This window comes from Eucyclogobius newberryi, unplaced genomic scaffold, assembly GCF_026437365.1.
Source record: "Eucyclogobius newberryi isolate DKJ021-1_F unplaced genomic scaffold, fEucNew1.0.hap1 SCAF_22, whole genome shotgun sequence".
NCBI lineage: Eukaryota > Metazoa > Chordata > Actinopteri > Gobiiformes > Gobiidae > Eucyclogobius > Eucyclogobius newberryi.
The window spans coordinates 21,806,076-21,834,022 of NW_027315857.1; the positions used below are offsets into that span (position 1 = coordinate 21,806,076).

Genomic DNA, 27,947 nt, shown 5'->3' on the forward strand with positions numbered 1-27,947 from the left:
GAGAGGAGAAAGAGAAACTGAGAGAAACATGGAGAATGAGAGAGAGAAAGAGTGATTAGTTCCAGGTGCGTCCAGAAGAAAGCAGAAAAGGAAACAGATTAAACTCGGGTTCGGGTCCTGCAAAGATTTTCTAATTTCAGTAAAGCTTGTGGGATAAGTTATTTTAGTGGGTCAAAACACACATCAATTTCATCTGCGTTTTTCTTTTACTTTTCTTTCCTTTCTCTCAGTTTGTCTTCTCTCCCTCTCCCCCTCTCCTCTCCCTCTCTCCCCCTCTCCTCTCCCTCTCTCCCTCTCTCCCTCTCTCCGCTTTATAGTTTTAAACAGGCTTTTCCCGCGTCCTCTGAGGCTCCGTTTGAGTGTGTTATTCGGTTATGTGGCTCCCTCTAGTGGAGAAGAACTGCATGTGCACGTTATGTTCAAACACAATTAATCTCTAATTGCTACAGTTTAAATCACACACAATGCGCACGCGCAACAACACGTTTCCCTCTGATTTGTGGAAGACAAAAAGTGCCACAGAGTCTTTAAATAATCATGTTTTTTAAGACTAAAGCGTTGCAGTTGCGCATGTCTGACAGAAGAAGGCGGTACAGACCAGCAGCGCCTCATGTCAGGATGGCCGAGCGGTCTAAGGCGCTGCGTTCAGGTCGCAGTCTCCTCTGGAGGCGTGGGTTCGAATCCCACTTCTGACACATGTCTTTTGGAACATTTTAAAACAACTTCTCTGACGTCACGGGCGCGCGGCTTTCCCTTATTGTAACAGAATCAGAACGTCATTGTCATCGAACCAAATTCACAAACTAAACTGGTCAAAGAAGTGACGTAACAGAACGAGTCATAGTCAAATAAACATGAAGCGACTTAAACGTACGACAACACAATAAACAAACAGAAGCTTTGGCTGTTTTATACATGTTTACTGCAGTTTTATACATGTTTACTGCAGTTTTATACATGTTTACTGCAGTTTTATACATGTTTACTGCAGTTTTATACATGTTTACTGCAGTTTTATACATGTTTACTGCAGTTTTGTACATGTTTACTGCAGTTTTATACATGTTTACTGCAGTTTTGTACATGTTTACTGCAGTTTTGTACATGTTTACTGCAGTTTTATACATGTTTACTGCAGTTTTATACATGTTTACTGCAGTTTTATACATGTTTACTGCAGTTTTGTACATGTTTACTGCAGTTTTATACATGTTTACTGCAGTTTTGTACATGTTTACTGCAGTTTTATACATGTTTACTGCAGTTTTGTACATGTTTACTGCAGTTTTATACATGTTTACTGCAGTTTTGTACATGTTTACTGCAGTTTTATACATGTTTACTGCAGTTTTGTACATGTTTACTGCAGTTTTATACATGTTTACTGCAGTTTTATACATGTTTACTGCAGTTTTGTACATGTTTACTGCAGTTTTATACATGTTTACTGCAGTTTTATACATGTTTACTGCAGTTTTGTACATGTTTACTGCAGTTTTATACATGTTTACTGCAGTTTTGTACATGTTTACTGCAGTTTTATACATGTTTACTGCAGTTTTATACATGTTTACGGCAGTTTTGTACATGTTTACTGCAGTTTTGTACATGTTTACTGCAGTTTTATACATGTTTACTGCAGTTTTATACATGTTTACGGCAGTTTTGTACATGTTTACTGCAGTTTTATACATGTTTACTGCAGTTTTATACATGTTTACGGCAGTTTTGTACATGTTTACTGCAGTTTTGTACATGTTTACTGCAGTTTTATACATGTTTACTGCAGTTTTGTACATGTTTACGGCAGTTTTGTACATGTTTACTGCAGTTTTATACATGTTTACGGCAGTTTTGTACATGTTTACTGCAGTTTTATACATGTTTACTGCAGTTTTATACATGTTTACTGCAGTTTTATACATGTTTACTGCAGTTTTGTACATGTTTACTGCAGTCTTATACATGTTTACTGCAGTTTTATACATGTTTACTGCAGTTTTGTACATGTTTACTGCAGTTTTGTACATGTTTACTGCAGTTTTGTACATGTTTACTGCAGTTTTATACATGTTTACTGCAGTTTTGTACATGTTTACTGCAGTTTTATACATGTTTACTGCAGTTTTGTACATGTTTACTGCAGTTTTATACATGTTTACTGCAGTTTTGTACATGTTTACTGCAGTTTTATACATGTTTACTGCAGTTTTATACATGTTTACTGCAGTTTTGTACATGTTTACTGCAGTTTTATACATGTTTACTGCAGTTTTATACATGTTTACTGCAGTTTTGTACATGTTTACTGCAGTTTTATACATGTTTACTGCAGTTTTGTACATGTTTACTGCAGTTTTATACATGTTTACTGCAGTTTTATACATGTTTACGGCAGTTTTGTACATGTTTACTGCAGTTTTGTACATGTTTACTGCAGTTTTATACATGTTTACTGCAGTTTTATACATGTTTACGGCAGTTTTGTACATGTTTACTGCAGTTTTATACATGTTTACTGCAGTTTTATACATGTTTACGGCAGTTTTGTACATGTTTACTGCAGTTTTGTACATGTTTACTGCAGTTTTATACATGTTTACTGCAGTTTTGTACATGTTTACGGCAGTTTTGTACATGTTTACTGCAGTTTTATACATGTTTACGGCAGTTTTGTACATGTTTACTGCAGTCTTATACATGTTTACTGCAGTTTTGTACATGTTTACTGCAGCTTTGTACATGTTTACTGCAGTTTTATACATGTTTACTGCAGTTTTATACATGTTTACTGCAGTTTTATACATGTTTACTGCTGTTTTATACATGTTTACTGCAGTTTTATACATGTTTACTGCAGTTTTCCCACCCGTGAAATTTGATTTTAATTTCTTTTAGGTGCTTGTTTCCCCCAAGAGTTGAAAACAAAATTCTATGTAAATTGTGGTAAAATAATAAAGAGTAAGATAAGATAAGATTTTCTTCATGGCGGTTGGTATCAAAGTGTTACATCACAGACTTTATTCTTTATTCTTTATTCCAGAGCCGTACATCTTAAGCCTGTTCACACTACTGGCGCTGCTTATTTTGTGCCTGACCTGGGGCTGGCGGTCAAGAAGAGGTTGACAGATCGCCTTTCTGTTTTCACATCGGAACTTATAGCGATACGGTTGGCGTTGGAATGGGCGGAATCTGCTTTGCAGTGTTGCGGCATTGTGGTGGCCTCTGACAGCCTTTCTGCATTGCAAAGCATTAAATCTGGGAAATCGGATTGCAGACAGGATGTGTTGAATGGCATCTTCTGTCTGATGCTCTCCCTGTCCAGGAAGGATGTGAGGGTTTCCTTCATTTGGGTCCCTGCGCATGTGGGGGTGGATGGTAACGAAATGGCTGATGCACTGGCTAAACGTTCCCTTAGGCGGCCATCAATTGATGTGGCGGTTGAGTTAAGCAAATCTGAAATCAAGCCCGTTATCAAGAGTCATGTGGTCGGCCTTTGGCAGGAATTTTGGAGCCACTGTGTTACTGGACGGCATCTCTATCACATACAGGGTATTGTGGGTCCTTGCGGGTCTATGGGCAGGAACGCGTGGGAGGAAAGGGCCTTCGCCCGCATGAGGATTGGCCATACTGGACTCAATTGGTCACTGAGTAGGATAGGCAAACATCCGACCGGTCTGTGTGGTCACTGTCGGGTGCCAGAGACTGTCGAGCATGTGCTGATTTGCTGTGAGGCTTATGATAGAGAAAGGGCCGGGTTGGCCTTGTGGTTTCGGAATAATGGGCGGGAGTTCAATCTGCGGAACGTTCTGGTGATCCAGTCACAGGGTTTGTGTCAGGCTGTGGTTGCTTACTTATGTAGCACAGGGCTGGGTAAACGTTTATAGAGGTGGGGGGTGTTGGAGACTGAGCCGAGGATGAGGAGCAAGAGGATGTTCTAACGCGCTTTGACTTCATGGGCCTAGAAACGACAGAGTGATGGAAGAAGGACTTCTAAAGGATAAAACAACAAAGACGTCCCATGACCTCATGGGCTTTGTACTTCCAAAGCAATGGAATAAGAATTTTTAACAACAACAACAACAACAACAACAACTATTCTAGTCACAAAGACATATCATGACCTCATGGGCTTTGTAACACCAAAGCAATGGAAGGAGTACTTTTACGGACTACGACAAAGTCTGAGGAACAAAGTCTGGCGGTAATGCAACACTTGGATGCCAACCGCCATAAAACAACAACAACAACAACAAGGACTACGATAAAGTCTGAGGGGAGGAAGAACTTCTATAGGATACAATGAGAGTCTGAGGACTACGACAACAACAACAACAACAACATCTCATCGGCTCAACACCCGGTCTGGAGAGACGGGAGATGGCGGAGGAGAGTGGATCGGGGATGGAAGACGTTCTGGACGGCGTGGAGGAGCAGCCTTTTCTGCCTGCACGTGCCCGGAAACGTAAAAAGTCCCTTAGCTCGTCCGAGGGTTCTGGGAATGAGCAGCAGGATGAGGCTGAAGCTATTGATGTCCGGGGTGAGAGCAGAGACTGTAAGGTGATCATAAAGCTTGCACAGGATAGTGCATCCTTTAAGGAGTGGAATTCAGTGGCATTGTCAAAGAGCCTAACTGTAGCTGTGGGAGTGATCAAGAGTGCGAGTGTCCTTAGAGATGGCTCGCTGCTGGTCGTGTGCAAGGACGCGGCTCAGCAACGGAAGGCGATTGGAACTAAACGTCTGGGTGGAAAGGACATTCTTGTGTCTGATGCTGAAAGAAACACGGTCAGAGGAGTTATCGTAGGTGTCCCTACAGCGACGTCTGTGGATGAAGTTAAGGAGAATTTGACGGGAGTTACGGTGGTGGACGCTAGGCGTTTGAAGGTGACCCGGTCTGGGGTAAGATGTGACAGCTTGGCGGTAATGGTAACACTTGAAGGGAGGTGCCTGCCTAGTAAGGTGTTCATTGGGTACATGTGCTATAGCGTCAGGCCATATGTTCCGCCGCCCCTGCGTTGCTTTAAGTGCCAGCGCTTTGGGCATATTGCAGCGGTCTGTAGAGGGAGGCAAAGATGTGGTAAATGTGCAGGAGATCATGAGTATGGGAAGTGTGACGTGGGAGCAAAACTGAAGTGCTGTAACTGTGGGGAAGAACATAGCTCTGCCTACGGGGGATGCAGGTTTAGCAAAAGAGCTGCTGAGGTGCATAAAATAAAGGTCTCTCAAGGTATATCCTATGCAGATGCAGTCAAGAAAGTTTCAAGTAACGAGTTTAGAGTAAATACAGAGAGAGGAGCCAGCGCTGCTCCCAGCCAGGGCGAAATGAGAAAGGCCAGCGTGGCTCCCAAGAAGTGTGAAGGTTTCAAGAGTGGAGGTCCCAAGTGTGCAGGTTCCAGAATTAATGAGAATACCCTGGTTGTGGATAGAGAGGATTTTGTACTCTTTATGGTGGATGTTGTAAACTGTGCTGCTCAGACTCAAAGCAGAACTGAAAGGATCAGGATCATTGCTAAAGCTGCAGGGAGATTCCTTGGAACAAAGGAGCTTGATTGGGCAGATATAGAAAACAGGCTAAAGGCGCTAAATGGGAGTCGGAGTGATGGGGGTCTGCTTTTGGGGAGTCAGAGTGATCAGAGTGACGAGATGGGGGTGGGGGTGGTCTCCTGTCCTCGCCCAGTCTCGTAGACGCACGGCTACCAAGCAGCGACATCAGTGGAAATATTAAAGCCTATAGAATGAAGCCTAAAGAATAAAGCTGTACGGTGGAAGCACCGAACGTCAAAGAAGGAGAGGAAGATGAAGAAGAGTCTCCCTGGAATAAAGCCGGTTGGTCTCTGAAACAACAACAACTATTCTAGTCACAAAGACATATCATGACTTCATGGGCTTTGTAACACCAAAGCAATGGAAGGAGTACTTTTACGGACTACGACAGTCTGAGGACTACGAAAAGTCTGAGGAATAAAGTCTGGCGGTAATGCAACAATTGGATGCCAACCGCCATAAAACAACAACAACAACAACAACAACAACAACAACAACAACAACAACAACATCTCATGACCTCTTGGGCTTTGTCAAAGCACTGGAAGTCAAAGCACTGGAAGAAGAACTTTTAGGACTACGACAAAGTCTGAGGAATAAAGTCTGGCGGTAATGCAACACTCGGATGCCAACTGCCATAAAACAACAACAACAACAACAACAACAAAGCCTCACGTTTACATTAAAGTCTATGTAAACGCACGTCTCGGCCGTCCTGCGTTTTGAGCGTCCAACGCAGAAATAAAACCAAATAAACCCTGCAACGATAAAAAAGACACAGCTTTTGGGGTAAATAATGATATTGAGTAAACTCTGCTCACCTCTGAAGGATCTGCGGCGGGCCCCGGGGCCCATCGCCTCTGTTTTTGGACTTTGTAAAGTTAATAAACCAAAGTTTCTCCACTTGTGGTGGCATCATCCCTCCTGTAGGTGTGGCCTGCTGGAGCAGCAGCATCACAGAGAGGGAGAGGAAGAGGCTGGACAAAGTCATCAAGAAGTCCAGCTCTGTCCTGGGCTGTGCTCTGGACTCGGTGCAGGAGGTGGGGGACAGGAGGGTCCTGGCTAAACTCACATCTATGCTGGACCATGAGTGTCGCCCCCTGCAGGACACTCTGTCACTCAGCTTCAGTGAGAGACAGATCCACCCTGACCTAACCATGTGCAATTCCGTCATATGTGCAATTACTGTTGTGATAAGAAAAGATATTCCTTTATTGTCCCAGATAGGGAAATTTCATTGTCGCAACGCAGGTAGATACAGAGGAAAAGAACAGATCACTTATAGGAAGGATCTCAGTAGAAGATCTCCTATAAACAAAATCTCCCATAGACAAAACCTCCCATTACCCAACAAGGGATGGAGGGGAAAAACAATAAAGATAAAAATAAATAAATACATAAATACCATTGCATGTGATCACGACAGTAGTTGCACATGAATATGTGTCACGACAGCACATAGATTGCACATGAATTTCACAGTAATTGCACATGAATCACGAAAGTAATTGCACATATGACGGAATTGCACATGGTTAGTATTGGGAGTGTTCAGGACTAACAGTGTTTGTTATGAAGTCTGACAGCAGCAGAAGGAAAGACCTGTGAAACCTTTCCTTCACACAGCGAGGGTGGATCAGTCTCTCACTGAAGCTGCTCTCCAGAGTGGACAGAGTGTCCTGCAGGGGACAGAGTGTCCTGCAGGGGACAGAGGGTCCTGCAGGGTACAGAGTGTCCTGCAGGGGGTGGCACTCATGGTCCAGCATAGATGTGAATTTAGCCAGGACCCTCCTGTCCTCCACCTCCTGCACCGAGTCCAGAGCACAGCCCAGGACGGAGCTGGACTTCTTGAGGACTTTGTCCAGCTTCTTCCTCTCCCTCTCTGTGATGCTGCTGCTCCAGCAGGCCACACCATACAGGAGGGCTGATGCCACCACAGAGTCGTAGAAGGTCTTCAGGAGCGGCCCTGTCACTCCAAAAGACCTGAGTCTCCTCAGGAGGTAGAGCCGACTCTGGCTCTTCCTGTACAGTTCGTCTGTGTTATGAGTCCAGTCCAGTTTGTGGTTCAGATGAACACCAGGTACTTGTATGAGTCACTCTCTCAATGTCCTGTCCCTGGATGTTCACTGGTGAGGGGGCAGTGGGATGGCGTCTGCGGAAGTGGGTTAGTTGTGTAAGTGTTGTTAAGTGTTGTTAAGTGTTGTTAAGTGTTGTTACAGTGTTGTTAAGTGTTGTTAAGTGTTGTTAAGTGTTGTTAAAGTGTTGTTAAGTGTTGTTAAGTGTTGTTAAGTGTTGTTACAGTGTTGTAAAGTGTTGTTCAAGTGTTGTTACAGTGTTGTTAAAATGTTGTTCAAGTGTTGTTACAGTGTTGTTAAATGTTGTTAAGTGTTGTTACAGTGTTGTTACAGTTGTAAAATGTTGTTTAATGTTGTTAAATGTTGTTACAATGTTGTTAAATGTTGTTACAGTGTTGTTACAGTGTTGTTAAGTGTTGTTACAGTGTTGTTAAGTGTTGTTAAATGTTGTTACAGTGTTGTTACAATGTTGTTAAATGTTGTTAAGTGTTGTTAAATGTTGTTAAGTGTTGTTAAATGTTGTTACAGTGTTGTTAAGTGTTGTTACAATGTTGTTAAATGTTGTTAAGTGTTGTTAAATGTTGTTAAATGTTGCTAAATGTTGCTAAATGTTGCTAAATGTTGTTAAGTGTTGTTACAGTGTTGTTAAGTGTTGTTAAGTGTTGTTACAGTGTTGTTAAGTGTTGTTAAGTGTTAAGTGTTGTTACAGTGTTGTTAAATGTTGTTAAGTGTTGTTAAGTGTTGTTAAATGTTGTTAAATGTTGTTACAGTGTTGTTACAATGTTGTTAAATGTTGTTAAGTGTTGTTACAGTGTTGTTAAATGTTGTTAAATGTTGTTAAGTGTTGTCAAGTGTTGTTACTATGTTGTTAAATGTTGTTAAATGTTGTCACAGTGTTGTTACAGTGTTGTTAAGTGTTGTTAAGTGTTGTTACAATGTTGTTACAGTGTTGTTAAGTGTTGTTAAGTGTTGTTAAATGTTAAGTGTTGTTAAGTGTTGTTGCAGTTTTGTTAAGTGTTAAGTGTTGTTACAATGTTGTTAAGTGTTGTTACAGTGTTGTTAAGTGTTAAGTGTTGTTACAATGTTGTTAAGTGTTGTCAAGTGTTGTTACAATGTTGTTACAGTGTTGTTAAGTGTTGTTAAGTGTTGTTAAATGTTAAGTGTTGTTACAGTGTTGTTGAGTGTTGTTAAGTGTTGTTAAATGTTGTTAAATGTTGTTAAGTGTTGTCAAGTGTTGTCAAGTGTTGTTACAATGTTGTTAAGTGTTGTCAAGTGTTGTTAAGTGTTGTTAAGTGTTGTTAAGTGTTGTTAAGTGTTGTTAAGTGTTAAGTGTTGTTAAGTGTTGTCAAGTGTTGTTACAGTGGTGTTAAAGTGTTGTCAAGTGTTGTTACAGTGTTGTTAAGTGTTGTCACAGTGTTGTTACAGTGTTGTTAAGTGTTGTTAAGTGTTGTTGCAGTTTTGTTAAGTGTTGTCAAGTGTTGTTAAGTGTTGTTAAGTGTTGTTAAGTGTTGTTAAGTGTTGTCAAGTGTTGTTACAGTGGTGTTAAAGTGTTGTCAAGTGTTGTTACAGTTTTGTTACAGTGTTGTTAAGTGTTGTCAAGTGTTGTTACAATGTTGTTAAATGTTGTTGAGTGTTGTTAAGTGTTGTTAAATGTTGTTAAATGTTGTTAAGTGTTGTCAAGTGTTGTCAAGTGTTGTTACAATGTTGTTAAGTGTTGTTAAGTGTTGTTAAGTGTTGTTAAGTGTTGTTAAGTGTTGTCAAGTGTTGTTACAGTGGTGTTAAAGTGTTGTCAAGTGTTGTTACAGTTTTGTTACAGTGTTGTTAAGTGTTGTCAAGTGTTGTTACAATGTTGTTAAATGTTGTTAAGTTTTGTGCAATAAACACTGCCTGAACATTGTGCAAAATAATAGCGAGATATTATATTACGCTTGTTACTCCTTACCTTCGGAAATAATCTGTTTTTGTATTTTTTCCCGTCTAATCTTTGACGATAGCACAACTTGTTCTATCCGTCCAATTACATCAAAAATAATTTCTAACCTTCACGAAAAAATTGTAACCGCTTATGACGACGACGATTTATGAATTGTTCATCACGATTATTTGACGCAGTCCAATTTGAGACAGGAATTTAATATGTTGTCTTTTTGATGTATGCTTTAAATCATGACGGGAGTGGGATTTGTATTTACTAACTTGCTCGAAATAAACGATTAAAAAAACAACACAAAAAAACAACTAATAACTCATAAATCCATCCATATATCAGAGGCATTTTATCTCCAAACTGCGATCAATACGTAATTTATTCATTCAAATCCGCATAAACATTGTCATTTTCTTTGAGGGACTACTTTTCCTCCAACTCGAGTACATGGACCCGTTCACCTTCGATCATAATTCCACAGTTAGCCAACAATCGACTCGTAACGTCTCGTAACGCGCTAAAGTAAACAGGAAACGGCCCTTATCTGCGCCGGAACGCGTTAGACACCGCCCTTTCACGCGCCCTGACGCTGCTTGGACGGGAACTATGTCGAAATCGTCCCTTTGTCTCGATCTCAGGTGAGTCACTTCCGCCTCCGACGCCAGGTACGTGGGGGCGGGACCCTGCGTCATGACGTAGTACGTAACGACGCTCTTCCAGAAGCAGCAGCAGCAGCAGGAACAGCAGGAACAGCAGGACTAGGACGCGCCGAGCCCAAACACTCACGAGGCTTTTCCACTTTCAAGACGTTTTTCTTGTTGTTTTTGCGTCTTCGGGACATTCTGAAGCGGTGAGTCGATTTGTCGGTGCCGTTTTGTCAAGAAAAGTCGGAGAAAATGTGTGATTCTCGTCAGGCGGGGACGAACAGGTGCGGAGTTATTCACGTGTTGCGTCAAAAACTGCGCCGAAAGTGGCACGGAAAGCGCGTTAAACTCTTCCGAACCTTTAAATGTGTCGATGCCGTTTGATAATCCTCCTTAATTTCATCGCAGTTTGGACAAATCGACTTAAGAAACGTTAAAATTGTCTGTCACTTTGTTGTTATAGCGTCACAATTGATCGATGCGCTTTATTTAGATGCGCGTTTATTCGTTGTTTGGGCAGCAACGCGGTTTAGTCACGTCTTGATCCACTAAAGTACTTATTTTACTGTTTAAATCGTTAGGCTTTTCTCCGCGGTCTGTGTTTTGACTACAAGCGCCGAGTGACCGGTTCAGCGGGTGTTTGTGTCTGAAGGAGGAAAGAAAGAAAGAAAGAAAGAAAGGGTAATGTAAAGTTTGTTTAGTGCGGCCACAGCCCAAGAGGATTTACACTGTCTCAGGTTTTGTAACACGTTAAGTCTTGAGTTCCTTGTGTTGGTCCTGGTTCTGTCATTTAGGTCAGTTTAGTTCATTCAAAGGGAAGTTTGAAGAAGGAGTTATTGTTTAGTCAAAGTCTCTAGTCCTGGTTTAGTCCTGGTTTAGACCTGGTTTAGTCCAGGTTTAGTCCTGGTTTAGTCCAGGTTTAGTCCTGGTTTAGACCTGGTTTAGTCCAGGTTTAGTCCTGGTTCTGTTAATCTAACAGACGAAAGCGCTACATTATTTGTAAAAGTACATGTATATTTCTATGTACATGTGTATTTCTATGTACATGTGTATTTATATGTATATTTCTATGTAAGTGTATTTCTATGTACATGTGTATTTCTATGTACATGTGTATTTATATGTATATTTCTATGTACATGTGTATTTCTATGTACGTGTATTTCTATGCACATGTGTATTTCTATGTACATGTGTATTTATATGTACTGTACATGTGTGTTTCTATGTACATGTATGTATGTGTATGTATTAGATATGATATGATTAGTTTTTCTCTTTTCTGTTTTTCTTTTGTTTCTATCCTTTTGAAGATACAACATTTTGTGAATTATTTCATGTTTTGTCATATTCACTTTCCAGATATAAATCAGAAGTTGCGTACAGACAGTTGAGTACTAGTTTCCCCAATTTGTGTACACATATTTTGAACTACTTTACTTGAATATTATTTTTAAGTAACGTTGATATTATTATGATTTTGGATTCTCTACACCCACTTCCTGGTTTGTCCTGGTTTTATCTTCATATCAAAAAGGCCATGTTAAAATTCAGACTAAACTAGAACTGAACCTGGAGCTAAAGCTGGACAAGACCAGGGCTAAACCAGGACTAAATCCAGTCCACCTCAGAATGAAACTGCTCAAACCAAGACCAAACCAGCAAAAGTGTGAACTTAAAACAGGACTAGAACAGGACCGTCTGCATTAGGACCAAACCCGGCTTTAGTTCCATTTAGACCTGTTTTTTTACTGTTTATTTGCATGTTAAGTCCGGGTTTAGACCTGTCCTGGTTCTGTCATTTAGGTCAGTTTGGTTTATTCAAAGGGAAGTTTGAAGACGAAGCCATTGTTTAGTCAAAGTCTTTAGTCCTGTTTTAGTCCTGCTTTAGTCCCGTTTTAGCCCCGCTTTGGTCCTGTTTTAGTCCTGTTTTAGTCCGACAGTAGGTGGTACTTGGTGTTGGAGAATCCCCGTGTTGTCTGACTCTGACGTCACACTTTGTTTACAACAGTTTGAATTCTTCATAATGAAGTTAGTTTGGAGCATGAGCTCCTCATTCAGCCTGAGTCAGACTGAAAACAGGACGAGGACATGTCCTCGTGACACATGCTCTGTTATAGTGACGGTCAGACGCAGGAGACGTTCAGTCCTGGTGCAGTCCCTGGTGTAGTCCTGGTTCAGTCCCTGGTTCAGTCCCTGGTTCAGTCCCTGGTGTAGTCCCTGGTGTAGTCCCTGGTTCAGTCCCTGGTGTAGTCCCTGGTGTAGTCCTGGTTCAGTCCCTGGTGTAGTCCCTGGTGTAGTCCCTGGTGTAGTCCCTGGTGTAGTCCCTGGTGTAGTCCCTGGTGTAGTCCCTGGTGTAGTCCTGGTGTAGTCCTGGTTCAGTCCCTGGTGTAGTCCCTGGTTCAGTCCTGGTGTAGTCCTGGTTCAGTCCCTGGTTCAGTCCCTGGTTCAGTCCCTGGTGTAGTCCCTGGTGTAGTCCCTGGTTCAGTCCCTGATGTAGTCCCTGGTTCAGTCCCTGGTGTAGTCCCTGGTGTAGTCCCTGGTGTAGTCCCTGGTTCAGTCCCTGGTTCAGTCCCTGGTGTAGTCCCTGGTGTAGTCCCTGGTTCAGTCCCTGGTGTAGTCCCTGGTGTAGTCCCTGGTTCAGTCCCTGGTGTAGTCCCTGGTTCAGTCCCTGGTGTAGTCCCTGGTGTGAAAAGTGGACGTTCAGTGGTTTTTAGCAGGAAACAGTCACATTCTTTTGCTGCTGACACTTCACCTTCAACTGTCCAAACGAAAGACTCACTTTACGTCAGCGCCTCGTCTAATGCAGGAAACAAAGATGATCAAATGAAACCAAGTCCAGCCCGGAATAAGAATGTCATTTTGAGTTCACTACACAATCTTCAAGGACTAGTAAAAGAAACATTGAATCCAAACGAAGAACCTACACACAATGAAACGAAGGGGAAATACTTAGATTCATCCCCCAAATGTTTTACTAAACGTTTCCACTCGTTTTTTTCTTCTTCTTTGGCGTTTTATGGCGGCTGATATCCAAGTATTACATTATCTCCACTTTATCCTTAGACTTTATCCTTAGACTTTATCCTTAGACTTTATCCTTAGACTTTATTCTTTAGACTTTATTCTTTAGACTTTATTCTTTAGACTTTATTCTTAGACTTTATCCTTAGACTTTATTCTTTAGACTTTATTCTTTAGACTTTATCCTTAGAACTTATCCTTAGACTTTATCCTTAGAACTTATTCTTAGACTTTATCCTTAGACTTTATTCTTAGACTTTATCCTTAGACTTTATCCTTAGAACTTATTCTTAGACTTTATCCTTTAGACTTTATCCTTAGACTTTATTCTTAGACTTTATCCTTAGACTTTATTCTTAGACTTTATCCTTAGACTTTAGCCTTAGAACTTATTCTTAGACTTTATCCTTAGACTTTATTCTTAGACTTTATCTTTAGACTTTATTCTTTAGACTTTATTCTTTAGACTTTATTCTTTAGACTTTATCCTTTAGTTTTGAAATCGCCCTCAAAATAAGTGTTTTGGACGTAACCAGTTTGTGTCCGGTGTCGGTTACATCATCCGCGCAGTCCCAGTTACCGTGGCGATAAGAACATTCTAATCGTCATTAAAGACTCCGCTTTATTACCGTACTTGATGATGGAACTGTTTTGCTTGTGTCTCTTCTTCTTTGGCGCTTTATGGCGGTTGGTATCCATGGGTTACGTTGGCGCCGCCTGCTGTCGTTGAGCCTGTAGCGCTCAATCGTAATTCCCATCACGTTTCGTGCTCTTTTACGAGTTGTCACGTCAAAATAACATTGTTTTTCACGTGGGGAAAACCCAAACGACTTTACGTCCAAGGTTAGTTTGTTGAAGTGGTGTCAACTGTACATTTATCTCCTTTTTATGGTGTTTTTATGATGCCCAGAGGTGGTACTTTTTATTTTACATGTGGTACTTCCTGTAACACTTTAGTGCACTTGAATGTGGAGTACAATAAGTGTCACATGGTCTCACAATAACACCGCGGGCCGTCACTATACACACTTTTATAAACTCTTGACAAAAGAAACAGAGCGAACTGCATAGACCATGATGCTTTGCTCCATATGAATGAACATAAAGACATAACTGTTATAAATTTAAGTGCTTTTAATTGTAATTTGTTTGCAATATGACGGCAATGATTTGTACCAAACGCGTGTCAAGGTATTTTAAATGTAAAAAAGTGTCATTTCTACGATTCTGTTGACCTCTAACTTAATTACGTCTCATTTGATTTGTCATCATAATTGTGAGAAGAAACGTCACGATTTATTAACAATTATTTGATTGTTTACATGGCGACCGAAAACAACATTAAAATCCAACATTTTCTTTCCTCGTGTTTTGGTTCACATCAGCGCTCCTCATCATGTGACCTGCTTTATCAAATCAAACCTTCTGAATGATTAATTTGACACAAACGGCAAGATAAAATTGCACTTTACATTTAGGTTTACTTAAGTGAGGAAAGGCTGAGCATAAAGGATTTAATTTTACTTCTAAAATGGTCATTTCTTTAAATTTAACAGAAAAAACCCACATAATTTTGTTAAACTGTCACTTTTCTATTAATTAAGTGTGCGTGTTTGTGTGTGTGCGCGCGTGCGCATAATTTTTTTTTTAGTCTTTACGATAAAAGTGTCCAATACTGAAAATAGGTCCCACAGGATTTTTTTCAGCCTGGCGGTATCTTTTGGGTACCATGCGAGCGCTGTGGTGCTTTTTCCTCACACCGCACGGTTATCTTAATACCTGGTGGTATCTTTTGAGCATGACTGTGACCAGCCGGAGCATGGGGCCCCGCCATGCTTAAACCCCTCAGCGAGAACGCTGCTAAATAGTCACATCTAGATCCTTCTCAAACGGTTCAGGAAAGCTCTAATTTTCTGTTTCTGTTTTATTGATGCACATCTGGTTTTAGTCCCTGTACCTTCCTGGTTTAGTCCTCCTGTACGTCCTGGTTTAGTCCTCCTGTACGTCCTGGTTTAGTCCTCCTGTACGTCCTGGTTTAGTCCCTGTACGTCCTGGTTTAGTCCTCCTGTACAGTCCTGGTTTAGTCCTCCTGTACGTCCTGGTTTAGTCCTCCTGTACAGTCCTGGTTTAGTCCTCCTGTACGTCCTGGTTTAGTCCTCCTGTACGTCCTGGTTTAGTCCTCCTGTACGTCCTGGTTTAGTCCCTGTACGTCCTGGTTTAGTCCTCCTGTACGTCCTGGTTTAGTCCTCCTGTACGTCCTGGTTTAGTCCTCCTGTACAGTCCTGGTTTAGTCCTCCTGTACGTCCTGGTTTAGTCCTCCTGTACAGTCCTGGTTTAGTCCTCCTGTACAGTCCTGGTTTAGTCCTCCTGTACAGTCCTGGTTTAGTCCTCCTGTACAGTCCTGGTTTAGTCCTCCTGTACAGTCCTGGTTTAGTCCTCCTGTACAATCCTGGTTTAGTCCTCCTGTACAGTCCTGGTTTAGTCCTCCTGTACAGTCCTGGTTTAGTCCTCCTGTACAGTCCTGGTTTAGTCCTCCCGTACGTCCTGGTTTAGTCCTCCTGTACAGTCCTGGTTTAGTCCTCCTGTACAGTCCTGGTTTAGTCCTCCTGTACGTCCTGGTTTAGTCCTCCCGTACGTCCTGGTTTAGTCCTCCCGTACGTCCTGGTTTAGTCCTCCTGTACAGTCCTGGTTTAGTCCTCCTGTACAGTCCTGGTTTAGTCCTCCTGTACGTCCTGGTTTAGTCCTCCCGTACGTCCTGGTTTAGTCCTCCCGTACGTCCTGGTTTAGTCCTCCTGTACAGTCCTGGTTTAGTCCTCCTGTACAGTCCTGGTTTAGTCCCCCTGTACAGTCCTGGTTTAGTCCTCCTGTACAGTCCTGGTTTAGTCCTCCTGTACAGTCCTGGTTTAGTCCTCCTGTACAGTCCTGGTTTAGTCCTCCTGTACAGTCCTGGTTTAGTCCTCCTGTACAGTCCTGGTTTAGTCCTCCTGTACAGTCCTGGTTTAGTCCTCCTGTACAGTCCTGGTTTAGTCCCCCTGTACAGTCCTGGTTTAGTCCTCCTGTACAGTCCTGGTTTAGTCCCCCTGTACAGTCCTGGTTTAGTCCGCCTGTACAGTCCTGGTTTAGTCCTCCTGTACAGTCCTGGTTTAGTCCTCCTGTACAGTCCTGGTTTAGTCCTCCTGTACAGTCCTGGTTTAGTCCTCCTGTACAGTCCTGGTTTAGTCCTCCTGTACAGTCCTGGTTTAGTCCTCCTGTACAGTCCTGGTTTAGTCCTCCTGTACGTCCTGGTTTAGTCCTCCTGTACAATCCTGGTTTAGTCCTCCTGTACAGTCCTGGTTTAGTCCTCCTTTACGTCCTGGTTTAGTCCTCCTGAACAGTCCTGGTTTAGTCCTCCTGTACGTCCTGGTTTAGTCCTCCTGAACAGTCCTGGTTTAACACAAAGACCTGATTGATGCAGTCGACCTGTAGTAACCTGAGCCTGACACGCCCACAGCAGAGACGCTTCCTCGAGGCCCCTTGACATGATTATAGTAAACAGAAAAAAACTAGGGTCCTGCCGAGTGTGACTTCCATTTCAAGTGAGGAAGTTTAGGAAAAGTGTTAGAGTTAGGATTGGTTTATGGTTTAATCACTTCTGTAGAAATAGCAACCACTAACCAAAACTCTAACCATAACCCTAACCAAATAACTGGAATGAGTGTCACTTCCTGTCATTTTCGTAGTCGCAGAAGTCGTAGTCGCAGTCGCAGAAGTCGTCGTCGCAGAAGTCGTCGTCGCAGAAGTCGTCGTCGCAGAAGTCGTCGTAGCAGAAGTCGTCGTAGCAGAAGTCGTCGTAGCAGAAGTCGTCGTAGCAGAAGTCGTCGTAGCAGAAGTCGTCGTAGCAGAAGTCGTCGTAGCAGAAGTCGTCGTAGCAGAAGTCGTCGTAGCAGAAGTCGTCGTAGCAGAAGTCGTCGTAGCAGAAGTCGTCGTAGCAGAAGTCGTCGTAGCAGAAGTCGTCGTAGCAGAAGTAGACGTAGTAGACGTAGTAGACGTAGACGTAGTAGACGTAGACGTAGTAATAGTAGACGCAGTAGTAGTGGTGAAATCAAAGGGAAATATACTTTAGAATCACACGCACTCAAGTGTTTTCTTATCAATGGTATCTGGCCTTCTCCTCAGAATCGAAACCAAGTATGAAACGTCTTTACACAGGAATGTTGTTTACGCACATACCTTGGATATGAACGTCTCGTTTCCGTCGCCGAACATCGATGAAAGAATGTAGAATCCCTGCGTCATCAAAACAAGACTGTTTCTTCCGAACTCTTGCCGTGTTGAACCGGTCAAACCTGAACGTGACTTATCTCTCTGACCTCCGTCTTCTCTGTCGCAGGCCTTTGCCGGGTCGTCTTCCGGAAGGGATCGGCCAATCTCGTGTCTTTGTCCCGGAGATGGACGCCAACTCGACGATGTTATGACCACTCGCCGAATGGAGCGGTCGTCCACCTTCGTTATCGACTTGGAAGCCTAGAATTTCGTGAACAGTTTTGCATTAACCCGAAAGTTGATGTTTTTGTGACCGTTTTGTAAATCTACCTCAAAAGAAACACTTTCTTTCGCCTTCACATGTCAAAGTCTCAAGTCCATTCCATCGACCAACGGGAAAACGTTTGGAAATGACACGTTCGAGCGAAGCCCTCACTTTCTTTCCTTTATGTGACTCGCTCACGTTTCTAAAACATTTGAATTAATATTGTTTTTTTTTTAATTCCCACATTGTTTTGCAAAATGGCCGCCCAGGACTTGATCCAAGACGACGGCGATGTGTGCATTCACGTGGAGGCCAACGTCACCACGGCGGACCCGCCTTCCCTCTCCCCGGGCGGTCTCCCCAACGGCACCGCGGACGCCAACGCCAACACCGTCAAAACCGGCGAGAACGACAAGGAGGAGAGTAAGATCTGCTGCTTTCTAAAGGAAAAACGCCTGGTCCAAACGCTGAGCAACAGACTCCAGCAGCAATGCAACTACGTCAAAATCGCCGAAGATCACGGCAAGAGTCTCCCGACGGAGTGGTGGAAGACAGGCGTGGCCTTCCTGTACGCCGTCTTCAACCTGTTCTTCACGACGGTGGTGATCACGGTGGTCCACGAGCGGGTCCCGGACAAGTCGCTGAACCCGCCGCTGCCCGACAAGTTCTTCGACTACATCGACCGCGTGCCGTGGGCCTTCACCGTGACCGAGGTGAACGGGCTCATCCTGGTCGCGCTGTGGACGGTGCAGTGGATCTTCCTCAAACACAAGTACTTTTCCATCTCTTCTGGTGTTTTTCATATTTATAATGCATGGATATATATATTTTTACTAGGTTAGACTTAGTAGTAGTTATAGTAGTAATAGCAGTTTGCTGTTGTATTGTTGTGGTTGATGTTTTGTTTCGCTTGTTTACAGCAGATGGAGCTTTTTTATTCAGGTCGATCACGATTTCTACTTTTTGTTTGTATTGTTTTAAATTTCAAACCCGATTTTCAGACTAGGTGCCCAATACCAATTTCGATATCGCAATGATAATTCAAAATAAATTAGAAAAAGTCATCAACAAATGCACAATAGAGAAGGAAAAAAACACTGGAGTATAAGTAAGTCGCAGTGGAGTATAAGTCGCACTGGAGTATAAGTCGCACTGGAGTATAAGTCGCACTGGAGTATAAGTCGCACTGGAGTATAAGTCGCATTTTTGGGGTAAATTTATTTGATAAAATCCAAAACCAAGAACAGACATTTCCTCTGTAAATGCAGTTTAAAATAATAACAGATGAGAGAACATGGTGAATAGGTGTACGTATGCTAACGCTAACACCTTCAGCTACATGACGTATGCTAACGCTAACACCTTCAGCTACATGAGGCACAGACAGAACTGTGGTAAGTGTCTGGTATGTTAACGTAACATATGAACAGTTATTCAGATAACTATAGCATAAAGAACATGCTAACAAGTTTACCAAAGCATCAGTTTTACCCCAAATCACTAAATCCATTGAATTCTTCTTCCTCTGTGTCACTTCTAAACAACTCCACAAACTCTAGAGGTAGAGGAAGTGCAGATTCTTCTTCTGCGTCGCTTAGAGCCTAGAGCGCCCTCTTGTGGTTGTCGTGAAAATAACGAATAATATCACATAAGTATATTAACAGTTTATTTAACAATATTGTGGTCCAACTTTGTTCTATTTTATTATTTTTGCTTTAGTGTAATTTCTGTTCTGGTTTTGATACTAGTTTTAATATTTCGTATCTTTTTCTTCACAAATTTAGTCATATAGTTCATAATTTAAACATCTGTCCTGGACGCCAGAGCCTTCAGAGTGAAAAGGCGCCACCTGCTGGCCACAACAAGCAACTGTTTCAACACGCCATCATTTTATCTTTTTCTTTCTACGTTTATTGTCTTGCCGCACTTGTTAATGGACGTTTTTCAGTCGATTATGTGTGATTTCTAAAAAGGACCGTTGTTGTTGTTTAGAGCGATCGTGGGCCGGCGCTGCTTCTTCCTGATCGGGACGTTGTACATGTACCGCTGCGTCACCATGTACGTCACCACGCTGCCGGTGCCGGGCAAACACATGGTCTGCGCGCCCAAGGTGAGCGGAACGAGCGCTTCACCTTTTATTTACATCATTTTCTCCAAACAAAGTCGATATTTAGATTTCATGTGGAGTTCTATGACAGACGGACACTCCCACTTTGTCAAGTTCAACTATTGTCTGACTTCATCGCCACCACAGACATTGTTCATTCATTTCTCCCTGTGGCCCTCAGAGGCGACTGTTGTTGTGACTTTGGGCCTTACAAAAATGAATTGATTTGATTTGATTTGATTTAATGAATGAGTGATTTTGTGTTTTGACCGCACATGACAATAAACCGCTTTAATAAGAATTGCTAAAGTTTATCAATATTTCAACTCAAAAAAGTCAAATGCTTTATCTTTTTGGAATTAATGTGTTTTTGTTTTTAATAAAAAAAAAATGATTTAGCTATTTTATTTATTTACAGATAGTTTGGTGTTTAAAGTTATAAATGTATAATTCAGTTTTGACCGCTCATGACGATAAACCATTTTAATAATAATTGTATTAATTAATTGCAGACGTCACTGAATAATCCAACGCAAAAAAGTCAAATACTTTATCTTTTTGGAATTATTGTTTTATTTTTTAACATTTTATTTTTTATTCAATATTTTATTTATTTACAGATATTTTGGTATTTAAAGTTATAAATGTATAATTATGTTTTGACCGCACATGACCATAAACCATTTTAATAGTTGCAGATGTCAAAAAAATTATAAATCGGTATTTTTTTAATATATTTATTTAGCTTAACAACGACTCCTCGGGGAAGATCTGGAGGATTCTGCGTCTGATCTCAGGAGGAGGTATGAGAGTCACCGTTTATTTTCAGTCTTCATTGTTTACCGTAAAAAAAGAGGATTATATGGGGAAAAACAAAAGATAAAACTCAGATAAATGCACGTTTGTCAAGAGTCGCCACAATATTGGGTCCAGTGTGTCGTGTTGTGTCGTGTCGTGCTGTGTCGTGCTGTATTGTGTTGTGCTGTGTCGTGTTGTGTGGTTTTAAACTGAGCGTGACGCGTTTGCACAGGTTTGTCCATGACGGGCACTCACCTGATGTGTGGGGACTTCCTGTACAGCGGCCACACCGTGATGCTCACCCTGTCCTACCTCTTCATCAGAGAGTGTGAGTGAAGTCAACAAAATATAACCCTGTGTTACGCAAATATCAAGTTTAGAACCACGTTTGAAGGTTTTTTCCTCGTCATATCCGACCTTAAAGTGGTGTTTTTAAGCAGCAGAAGGAGGAAGTAGGTATTTGAATATGTGAGATGAGGTGTGTTTGTGTGTGTTTGTTTGTTTGTTTGTGTGTTTGTTTTTGTGAGAGTGTGTGTGTTTGTTTGTGTTTGTTGTTTGTGTGTGTTTGTTTGTTTGTGTGTGTGTTTGTTTTTGTGAGAGTTTGTGTTTGTTTTTGTGAGTGTGTGTGTGTTTGTGTGTGTGTTTGTTTGTGTGTTTGTTTTTGTGAGAGTGTGTGTGTTTGTTTGTGTTTGTTGTTTGTGTGTGTTTGTTTGTTTGTGTGTGTGTTTGTTTTTGTGAGAGTTTGTGTTTGTTTTTGTGAGAGTGTGTGTGTGTTTGTGTGTGTGTGTTTGTTTCAATTTCAATTTCAATTTATTTTTGTAAGGCCCAAAATCACAACAACAGTTGCTTCTGAGGGCCACAGGGAGAAATGAATCAACAATGTCTGTGGTGGTGATGGAGTCAGACAATGTCTGTGGTGGCGAGGGACGATGTCCCAGGGTCCTCTGTCCTTAGACTCTCCTTCTCGGCCAGGAAAAACTACAAAAAAAACCTCTTTGGGAAAAAAGCGTAGAAACCTGAAGGAGTTCCAGTGAAGGAGAGATCCGACTCTCACAGACGGACAGACGGACACAAGGAGACTGGAGCTGGACCCACTCTTCAGGCAGATGAGGGACCGACTGAGTCGAGCTGGACCCACTCTTCAGGCAGATGAGGGACCGTCTGAGTCGAGCTGGACCCACTCTTCAGGCAGATGGGGGACCGTCGGAGGCGAGCTGGGCCCACTCTTCAGGCAGATGGGGGACCGTCGGAGGCGAGCTGGGCCCACTCTTCAGGCAGATGGGGGACCGTCGGAGGCGAGCTGGGCCCACTCTTCAGGCAGATGAGGGACCGTCCACACAGGGCAGGGACCACTTCACCAGGGGAGGGGCATCTGGGTCCACAGGTCCTCAGGAGTGAGAGAAAGAAAAGAAGGCGGTGAACAGTTTGCAAGTGGAATCAAAAAACAAATATTGTTTGATAGCATAAGTAGTCAGAAGAAGAAGAGGATAGTGCTCAAGCTGTCATACTTCCCCCAGCATAGTTACTCCTAGGGCAGCGTAGCTAAAGCTGTGGGTTTATGTTTCTGTTCCTAACTAGTCTGACCATAAGCGATTTCGAAGAGGAACGTTTTAAGCCTGGACTTAAATGAAGAGACTGTGTCAGCATATTTAACATGGGTCGGGAGCTGATTCCATAACACAGGAGCTTGGTAGCTAAACGCTCTACCTCCTACAGTACTTTTAGAGACTCTTGGCACCACCAGAAGGCCAGCATTCTGAGAGCGAAGATCTCTGTTTGGATGATATGGTTCTATAGCATCTTTGAGGTAGGATGGGGCCATGTCATTTATGGCTTTGTAGGTCAAGAGTAGAATTTTGAATTTGATTCTAGACTCGACGGGGAGCCAGTGAAGAGACTTCAGCACTGGCGTAATGTGCTCTCTTCTTTTTGTTCCTGTTAGTAATCTTGCTGCTGCATTTTGAACCAGTTGAAAGCTTTTTATGGAGCTTTTAGGACACGCTGCAAGCAGGGAGTTACAGTAGTCTTATCTAGTCGTTACAAATGCATGGATAAGTTTTTCGGCATCACTTTTAGGCAGGATTCTTCTGATTTTGGCGATGTTGCGCAAATGGAAATAGGCTGTTTTACAAGCTTGATTTATATGAGCTTTAAATGAGAGCTCCTGGTCAAATAAGACTCCAAGGTTTCTTACAGTAGAACTGGAGGCTACACTGACATTGTCCAGTGTGACTATCTGCTCAGATAGAGCGTCTCGTAGATGCTTAGGGCCAAGCACAATGACCTCGGTTTTTTCAGGGTTAAGAAGCAGGTAGTTTAGTGTCATCCAGGTTTTTATCTCCTTCACACAAGCACTAAGTCTGTCTACTTGATCGCTCTGATCAGGTTTCATTGATAAATACAGCTGAGTGTCGTCTGCATAGCAGTGGAAGTCAATGTCATGCTTTCTGATAATGTTGCCTAATGGCAGCATATAAAGAGTAAACAGAATTGGACCGAGTACCGAACCCTGTGGCACACCGTAAATTACTTTAGAGCATGGTGAGGAGCTCTTGTTTACATTAACAAATTGGAACCTATCAGATAGATAGGATTTAAACCAGCTGAGGGCTGTTCCTCCAACACCTACATCACATTCTAACCTCTGCAGTAGAATGTTGTGGTCGATGGTGTCAAACGCTGAGGTCCAACAGAACCAGGATTGAGACCAGTCCATCGTCAGCGGCTAATAACAAATCATTTGTGACTTTAACTAGTGCAGTTTCAGTGCTGTGGTGGGCTCTGAACCCTGACTGGAAAACTTCAAATAAGTTATTGTCCTGCAGGTGGCGACAAAGCTGTTTTACTACAACTTTTTCAAGGAAGGTGTGTTTGTTTTTGTGAGAGTGTGTGTGTGTTTGTGTGTGCGCGCGTTCTATAGCACCATCTGGTGGTTTTAAAACGCCACTGATTCCGGTGCAGAACACCGGGCTTGATCTCTCCAAAATGTGAACACTAAATTGTGATGAATTCATAGATAGAAGGTAACACGATGTCACTAACGCTAATGATTGTACAATAAAGCACCACCTACAAAAACATGATCCTTTCCGGGCACCAGCAGGCTTAGACTGGGTCTGAAACGGGACTGTTCCAGGTCAAAACTGGGCCTGGACCTTCTCTAAAATTACATTTGACATCATTTCTACAGTAGTTCTAACAAGAAAAATATCCAAGAAGGACCAAAAGTGGTTTAAAGTGAGCAAATATCTCTGAGCTCGATGTGTCCACGCCTCTGAGGGGGAAAACTACATTTAATCTCCAGGCTCGAGCGCTTATGGGCCGGGCTCTCGTACAGTATTTTCCGAAATATAAGTCGCACTGGAGTATAAGTCGCACCAGCCACAAAATGCATAATAGAGAAGAAAAAAACATTTATAAGTTGCATTTTTGACATTTTTTGATAATTTCCAAGACCAAGAAATGCAATTTAAAATAATAACAGATGAGCGAACATGGTGAATAGGTGTACGTATGCTAACGCTAATACCTTCAGCTACATGACGTATGCTAACGCTAACACCTTCAGCTACATGAGGCACAGACAGAACTGTGGTAAGTGTCTGGTATGTTAACGTAACATATGAACAGTTATTCAGATAACTATAGCATAAAGAACATGCTAACAAGTTTACCAAAGCATCAGTTTTACCCCAAATCACTAAATCCATTGAATTCTTCTTCCTCTGTGTCACTTCTAAACAACTCCACAAACTCCAGAGGAAGAGCAGATTCTTCTTCTGCGTCCCTTAGAGCGCCCTTTAGTGGTTGCCAGAGTGAAAATAACGAATAATATCATGTATAAGTCGCTCTGGAGTATAAGTCGCACCAAAACTATGAAAAAAGGTGCGACTTATAGTCCAGAAAATACAGTAGTCGTTTTAGTTTACAATGTGCGAGGTATAAGAACGATCTGCATGTATGAAGTGGATCACAGAGGAATCTACCACCCGCTTGTCTCTTATTGGACCCGTCCCGCCGCAGACTCCCCGCTCTGGATGTGGTGGTACCGGTGGGCCTGCTGGTTCCTCAGTGCCTCGGGCGTGGTCTGCATCCTCCTGGGCCACGAGCACTACAGCGTGGACGTGGTGGTGGCCTACTACATCACCACACGCCTCTTCTGGTGGTACCACACCATGGCCAACACACACGTGAGTCGCACCACAGCAAAACACACACTTGTATACACTGTTCTATCGGTGCGTTTGCTCTCTCGACGTCGGGGTTCATGTGGAAACTGTTAGATTTTTTTATTCTAAGCCTGATTTAGTAAAGATTTAAGTCTAAAAAATTGGCAAAATGTAGGTTTTTTGCCCAATTTTCAGTCACATGGAGTTTACTCAAATAAGAGAAAATGAACCAAGACTTTTAAACCATTTAATCCATCTTTAAATATGTGCAATTGTGGCCGTTTGGAATGGAATTGAATTGAAAATGTTCTTCAGATTTAGGTTTATTTTTTAATAAGTTGTATTAAAACTACTTAATTTTGCTTCTTAAATTTTTTTTTTTGTTCTTTTGATTATATTGTGACCTGAATAATCACAACAATTAACCTCGTAATTGTGACCAATGTAGTCTTTAAATGGAATTGTACTATTTACTAGGCAGTAGTACTAGGTTTTAACTTGAAGCTTACAGTGTATTTTAGGAGTTTTTAATTCATGAGCGTTACTTTCAGTTTAATGTTTCAAGATATTTATTAAAACGCCAAAAAATCTATGAAGGTGAAGCATTGTTAAAGGTTTTGTTTTAAGAAAAGTGGAAATACACAGCCCGACTCATTTCAAACAGAACATGGACTTGTGCTGCCCTCTGCTGGTCACTCTTTATAAATATGTATAATATTTATTTCATATAATTCCTGCCACCCAATGAAATACACTGCATTTATTGATCGGTCAATGTGTTGAATTCATGAGTGTAAGTTTGTTTTTTGTGTTTAATTGCATAAAAATTGACCAAATGGTATGAAAAGTGCATCTCTCAAAAGTAGTAGTGTAATAATACTAGCTAAAACTGTCAGAAATCGATATTAATGTTCACAGATTGTCATGGTTGTTTAACTGATGGTATTGTTTCTTTGGTGTGCGTTCAGTCGCTGCGCCGGGACCCGAACTGCCTCCTGTCCAGAACCTGGTGGAATCCCCTCTTTAACTTCCTGGAGAGAAATGTGCAAAGCGTCGTTCCCATCGAGTTCTCGTGGCCCATAAACCTGCCGTCGTCGTGTCGACAGCGATACAAAATGGTGGAACTGGGACGAGACGAGTGACCCGTCGACGAACTCTCGACACGCCACAAACTACTGCCAAAAACCAGTGTCTGGCATTTATTGAACTGCACATGTTTCTATCGCTAAAAATGACCGGAAAAGGCGAGCTTGCCTCTTCATGGATCTGACCTGTAATGGGCTCTGTGCTCAACAGCATCTGGCTAGCTCAGTGTTAGCATCAGTACGGCTCGTCTACTTTTAGCTCTATGGGGTTTTCTCTTAAGTCGGTCTAAAAATGAATGAATACTATGAGATCAGGCCGTGAACAGAGAGCCAAAGACCCACATAAAGGGGCGCGTTTGTGTCTCAATGCTAACGCTAATTCTGCGGTTGAGGCATTTAAAAAAAAAAAAAAAAAACTATTAAAATATCAAACTGAAATAATCTTTACACAAAACAATTAACATTTAATTGTTTGCTTATTTTACGTTTGAATTAATTGTATATGTTAGCATTAGCCGCGAGAAATGGTTATATGTGTTAGCGGTGAGAAGCGGTTATGTGTTAGCATTAGCTGTGAGAAGCGGTTATGTGTTAGCATTAGCTGTGAGAAGCGGTTATGTGTTAGCATTAGCTGTGAGAAGCAGTTAGCTAGCTGCTGCTGGGCACAGAGCACGTTTGTTTTGGTGCTGTTACATTCTTCATAAAGACTAGCATTAGAAAAGTAACGCAAGATTTATGAAAACGACTGGACTAAAACACTTTAGTTTAGTAACCACATAATGACTAAATGTAAAAGACTTAAGTGCTTAATTGCATCTCTGTTAGTATTTGTTGTACTACCATTTTATACGCTTCATTAGGATAATTAGCAATAGCATTAATGAGTGCTTTATAAATACTAATAGCATAATTGCCACTCACTTGCACAACACTTACCATTTAGTATTAATATGTGGTCCCTAAACTAACGTCTTACACAAAAATGAAACCAATAAATATATATTTTTATATCTTAATTTAAGAAAGAAAAAATATTGATTTGTGTAAAATAATAGGCTCTAATATCCGGCGTAAACATCCATATTAATTAAGCTTTTCTTTAAGAACTTTCTGTTGTGTTTGAAGGATTTCTCGAGGCATTCTGAAGAAGTTTACTGACAGCGCCGTTCGTTATTATTTTTTAACTTTACTTTTTGTTACTGATTCCTCTCGTTATTGAATAAAATTACAAGAAAACTTGTAATTTAAATATATATATACTATGCTACTTCTGCATTTGAAGCATTAACATGGGAATCTACGTTTTTGGTGCTTTCGTCTGGACATATCACGTTCGCTTCATTTGTATATTATAATCTTTTATGTTTGTTTGTCTCCAGTTTATTCTCCAGTTATTACCACCACTTATCAACAATTTAAGTTAATTTATTTTGCCATTTTGTGCTGACAGAAGTTGCCAGTTTTTGTTGAGCTGGATAGGCTCAGTAGTTGAAAAATTCACCAAAAATTAGGTAAAAACAAACAACTAGTCAACATTTAGCTGTAGAGAATTCACCTTTGTTTTTTATAAGGTATAATTAATGACGTCCAGTTCTTGCTTATTTTCTTGAATATTTTTGCACTATAAATTGAAGAGAAAAAAAAACACTTAAGCCCATTAATGCTAACAATCGTGCCAAATTTAGCTAACGATTCGGCATGAGAGTGGGTAAATTAGCTTTTTCTTTTTTTTTGTATGATTTTGTGATTTCAAAATGTTTCGTATTTGTACAGTCGATGCCTCCTAATGCGCCGCTGCTAACTGCTCAAACTTAAGGTGTCTATTATCTATGTCGACTTTGATAATAAAACAGTGATGCACATTTGTTTGTTAGTGTTTAATTTGTGATTTAAACGTGTAATAAATACATGTGTACATCAGCGGCATCACGCAGCGCTCACTTTTTACATTGTCGGGCTTTTCTGTTGCGCTGGTTACTTTTTAACCCTGGTTCTCATACAAACGGTAAGAGTTATAGCAATACTGTCCCTCGTAGTATTCAGCTGCTCACAAAACTGCAATCCTAC

The 27,947-nt window shown here is 41.5% G+C and overlaps 1 protein-coding gene and 1 non-coding gene across 2 annotated transcripts; both read left to right on the top strand.

Annotated features, from left to right (window-relative positions):
• The first annotated feature begins 612 nt into the window (after positions 1–612).
• trnal-cag (transfer RNA leucine (anticodon CAG)) lies at positions 613–695 on the top strand. The gene has a single exon. It is a non-coding gene; the product is annotated as a tRNA-Leu (tRNA).
• A 9,602-nt stretch (positions 696–10,297) lies between these two features.
• On the top strand, positions 10,298–27,726 carry LOC140371948 (phosphatidylcholine:ceramide cholinephosphotransferase 2-like). The gene is made up of 7 exons (XM_072459187.1): positions 10,298–10,396; positions 17,584–18,493; positions 19,714–19,831; positions 20,574–20,631; positions 20,859–20,954; positions 24,650–24,816; positions 25,764–27,726. Exons 2-7 carry the CDS (start codon positions 17,979–17,981, stop codon positions 25,935–25,937), a joined length of 1,128 nt encoding a protein of 375 aa, XP_072315288.1. The 5' UTR covers positions 10,298–10,396; positions 17,584–17,978; the 3' UTR covers positions 25,938–27,726.
• The last annotated feature ends 221 nt before the right edge of the window (positions 27,727–27,947 follow it).

Excerpts from the sequence above, each read along its gene's own strand:
- LOC140371948 (XM_072459187.1), top strand. The coding sequence starts at position 17,979 with ATGGCCGCCCAGGACTTGATCCAAGACGACGGCGATGTGTGCATTCAC. Across the intron at positions 18,494-19,713 it reads TGGATCTTCCTCAAACACAA|AGCGATCGTGGGCCGGCGCT; the intron begins GTACTTTTCCAT and ends GTTGTTGTTTAG. Across the intron at positions 24,817-25,763 it reads ACACCATGGCCAACACACAC|TCGCTGCGCCGGGACCCGAA; the intron begins GTGAGTCGCACC and ends GTGTGCGTTCAG.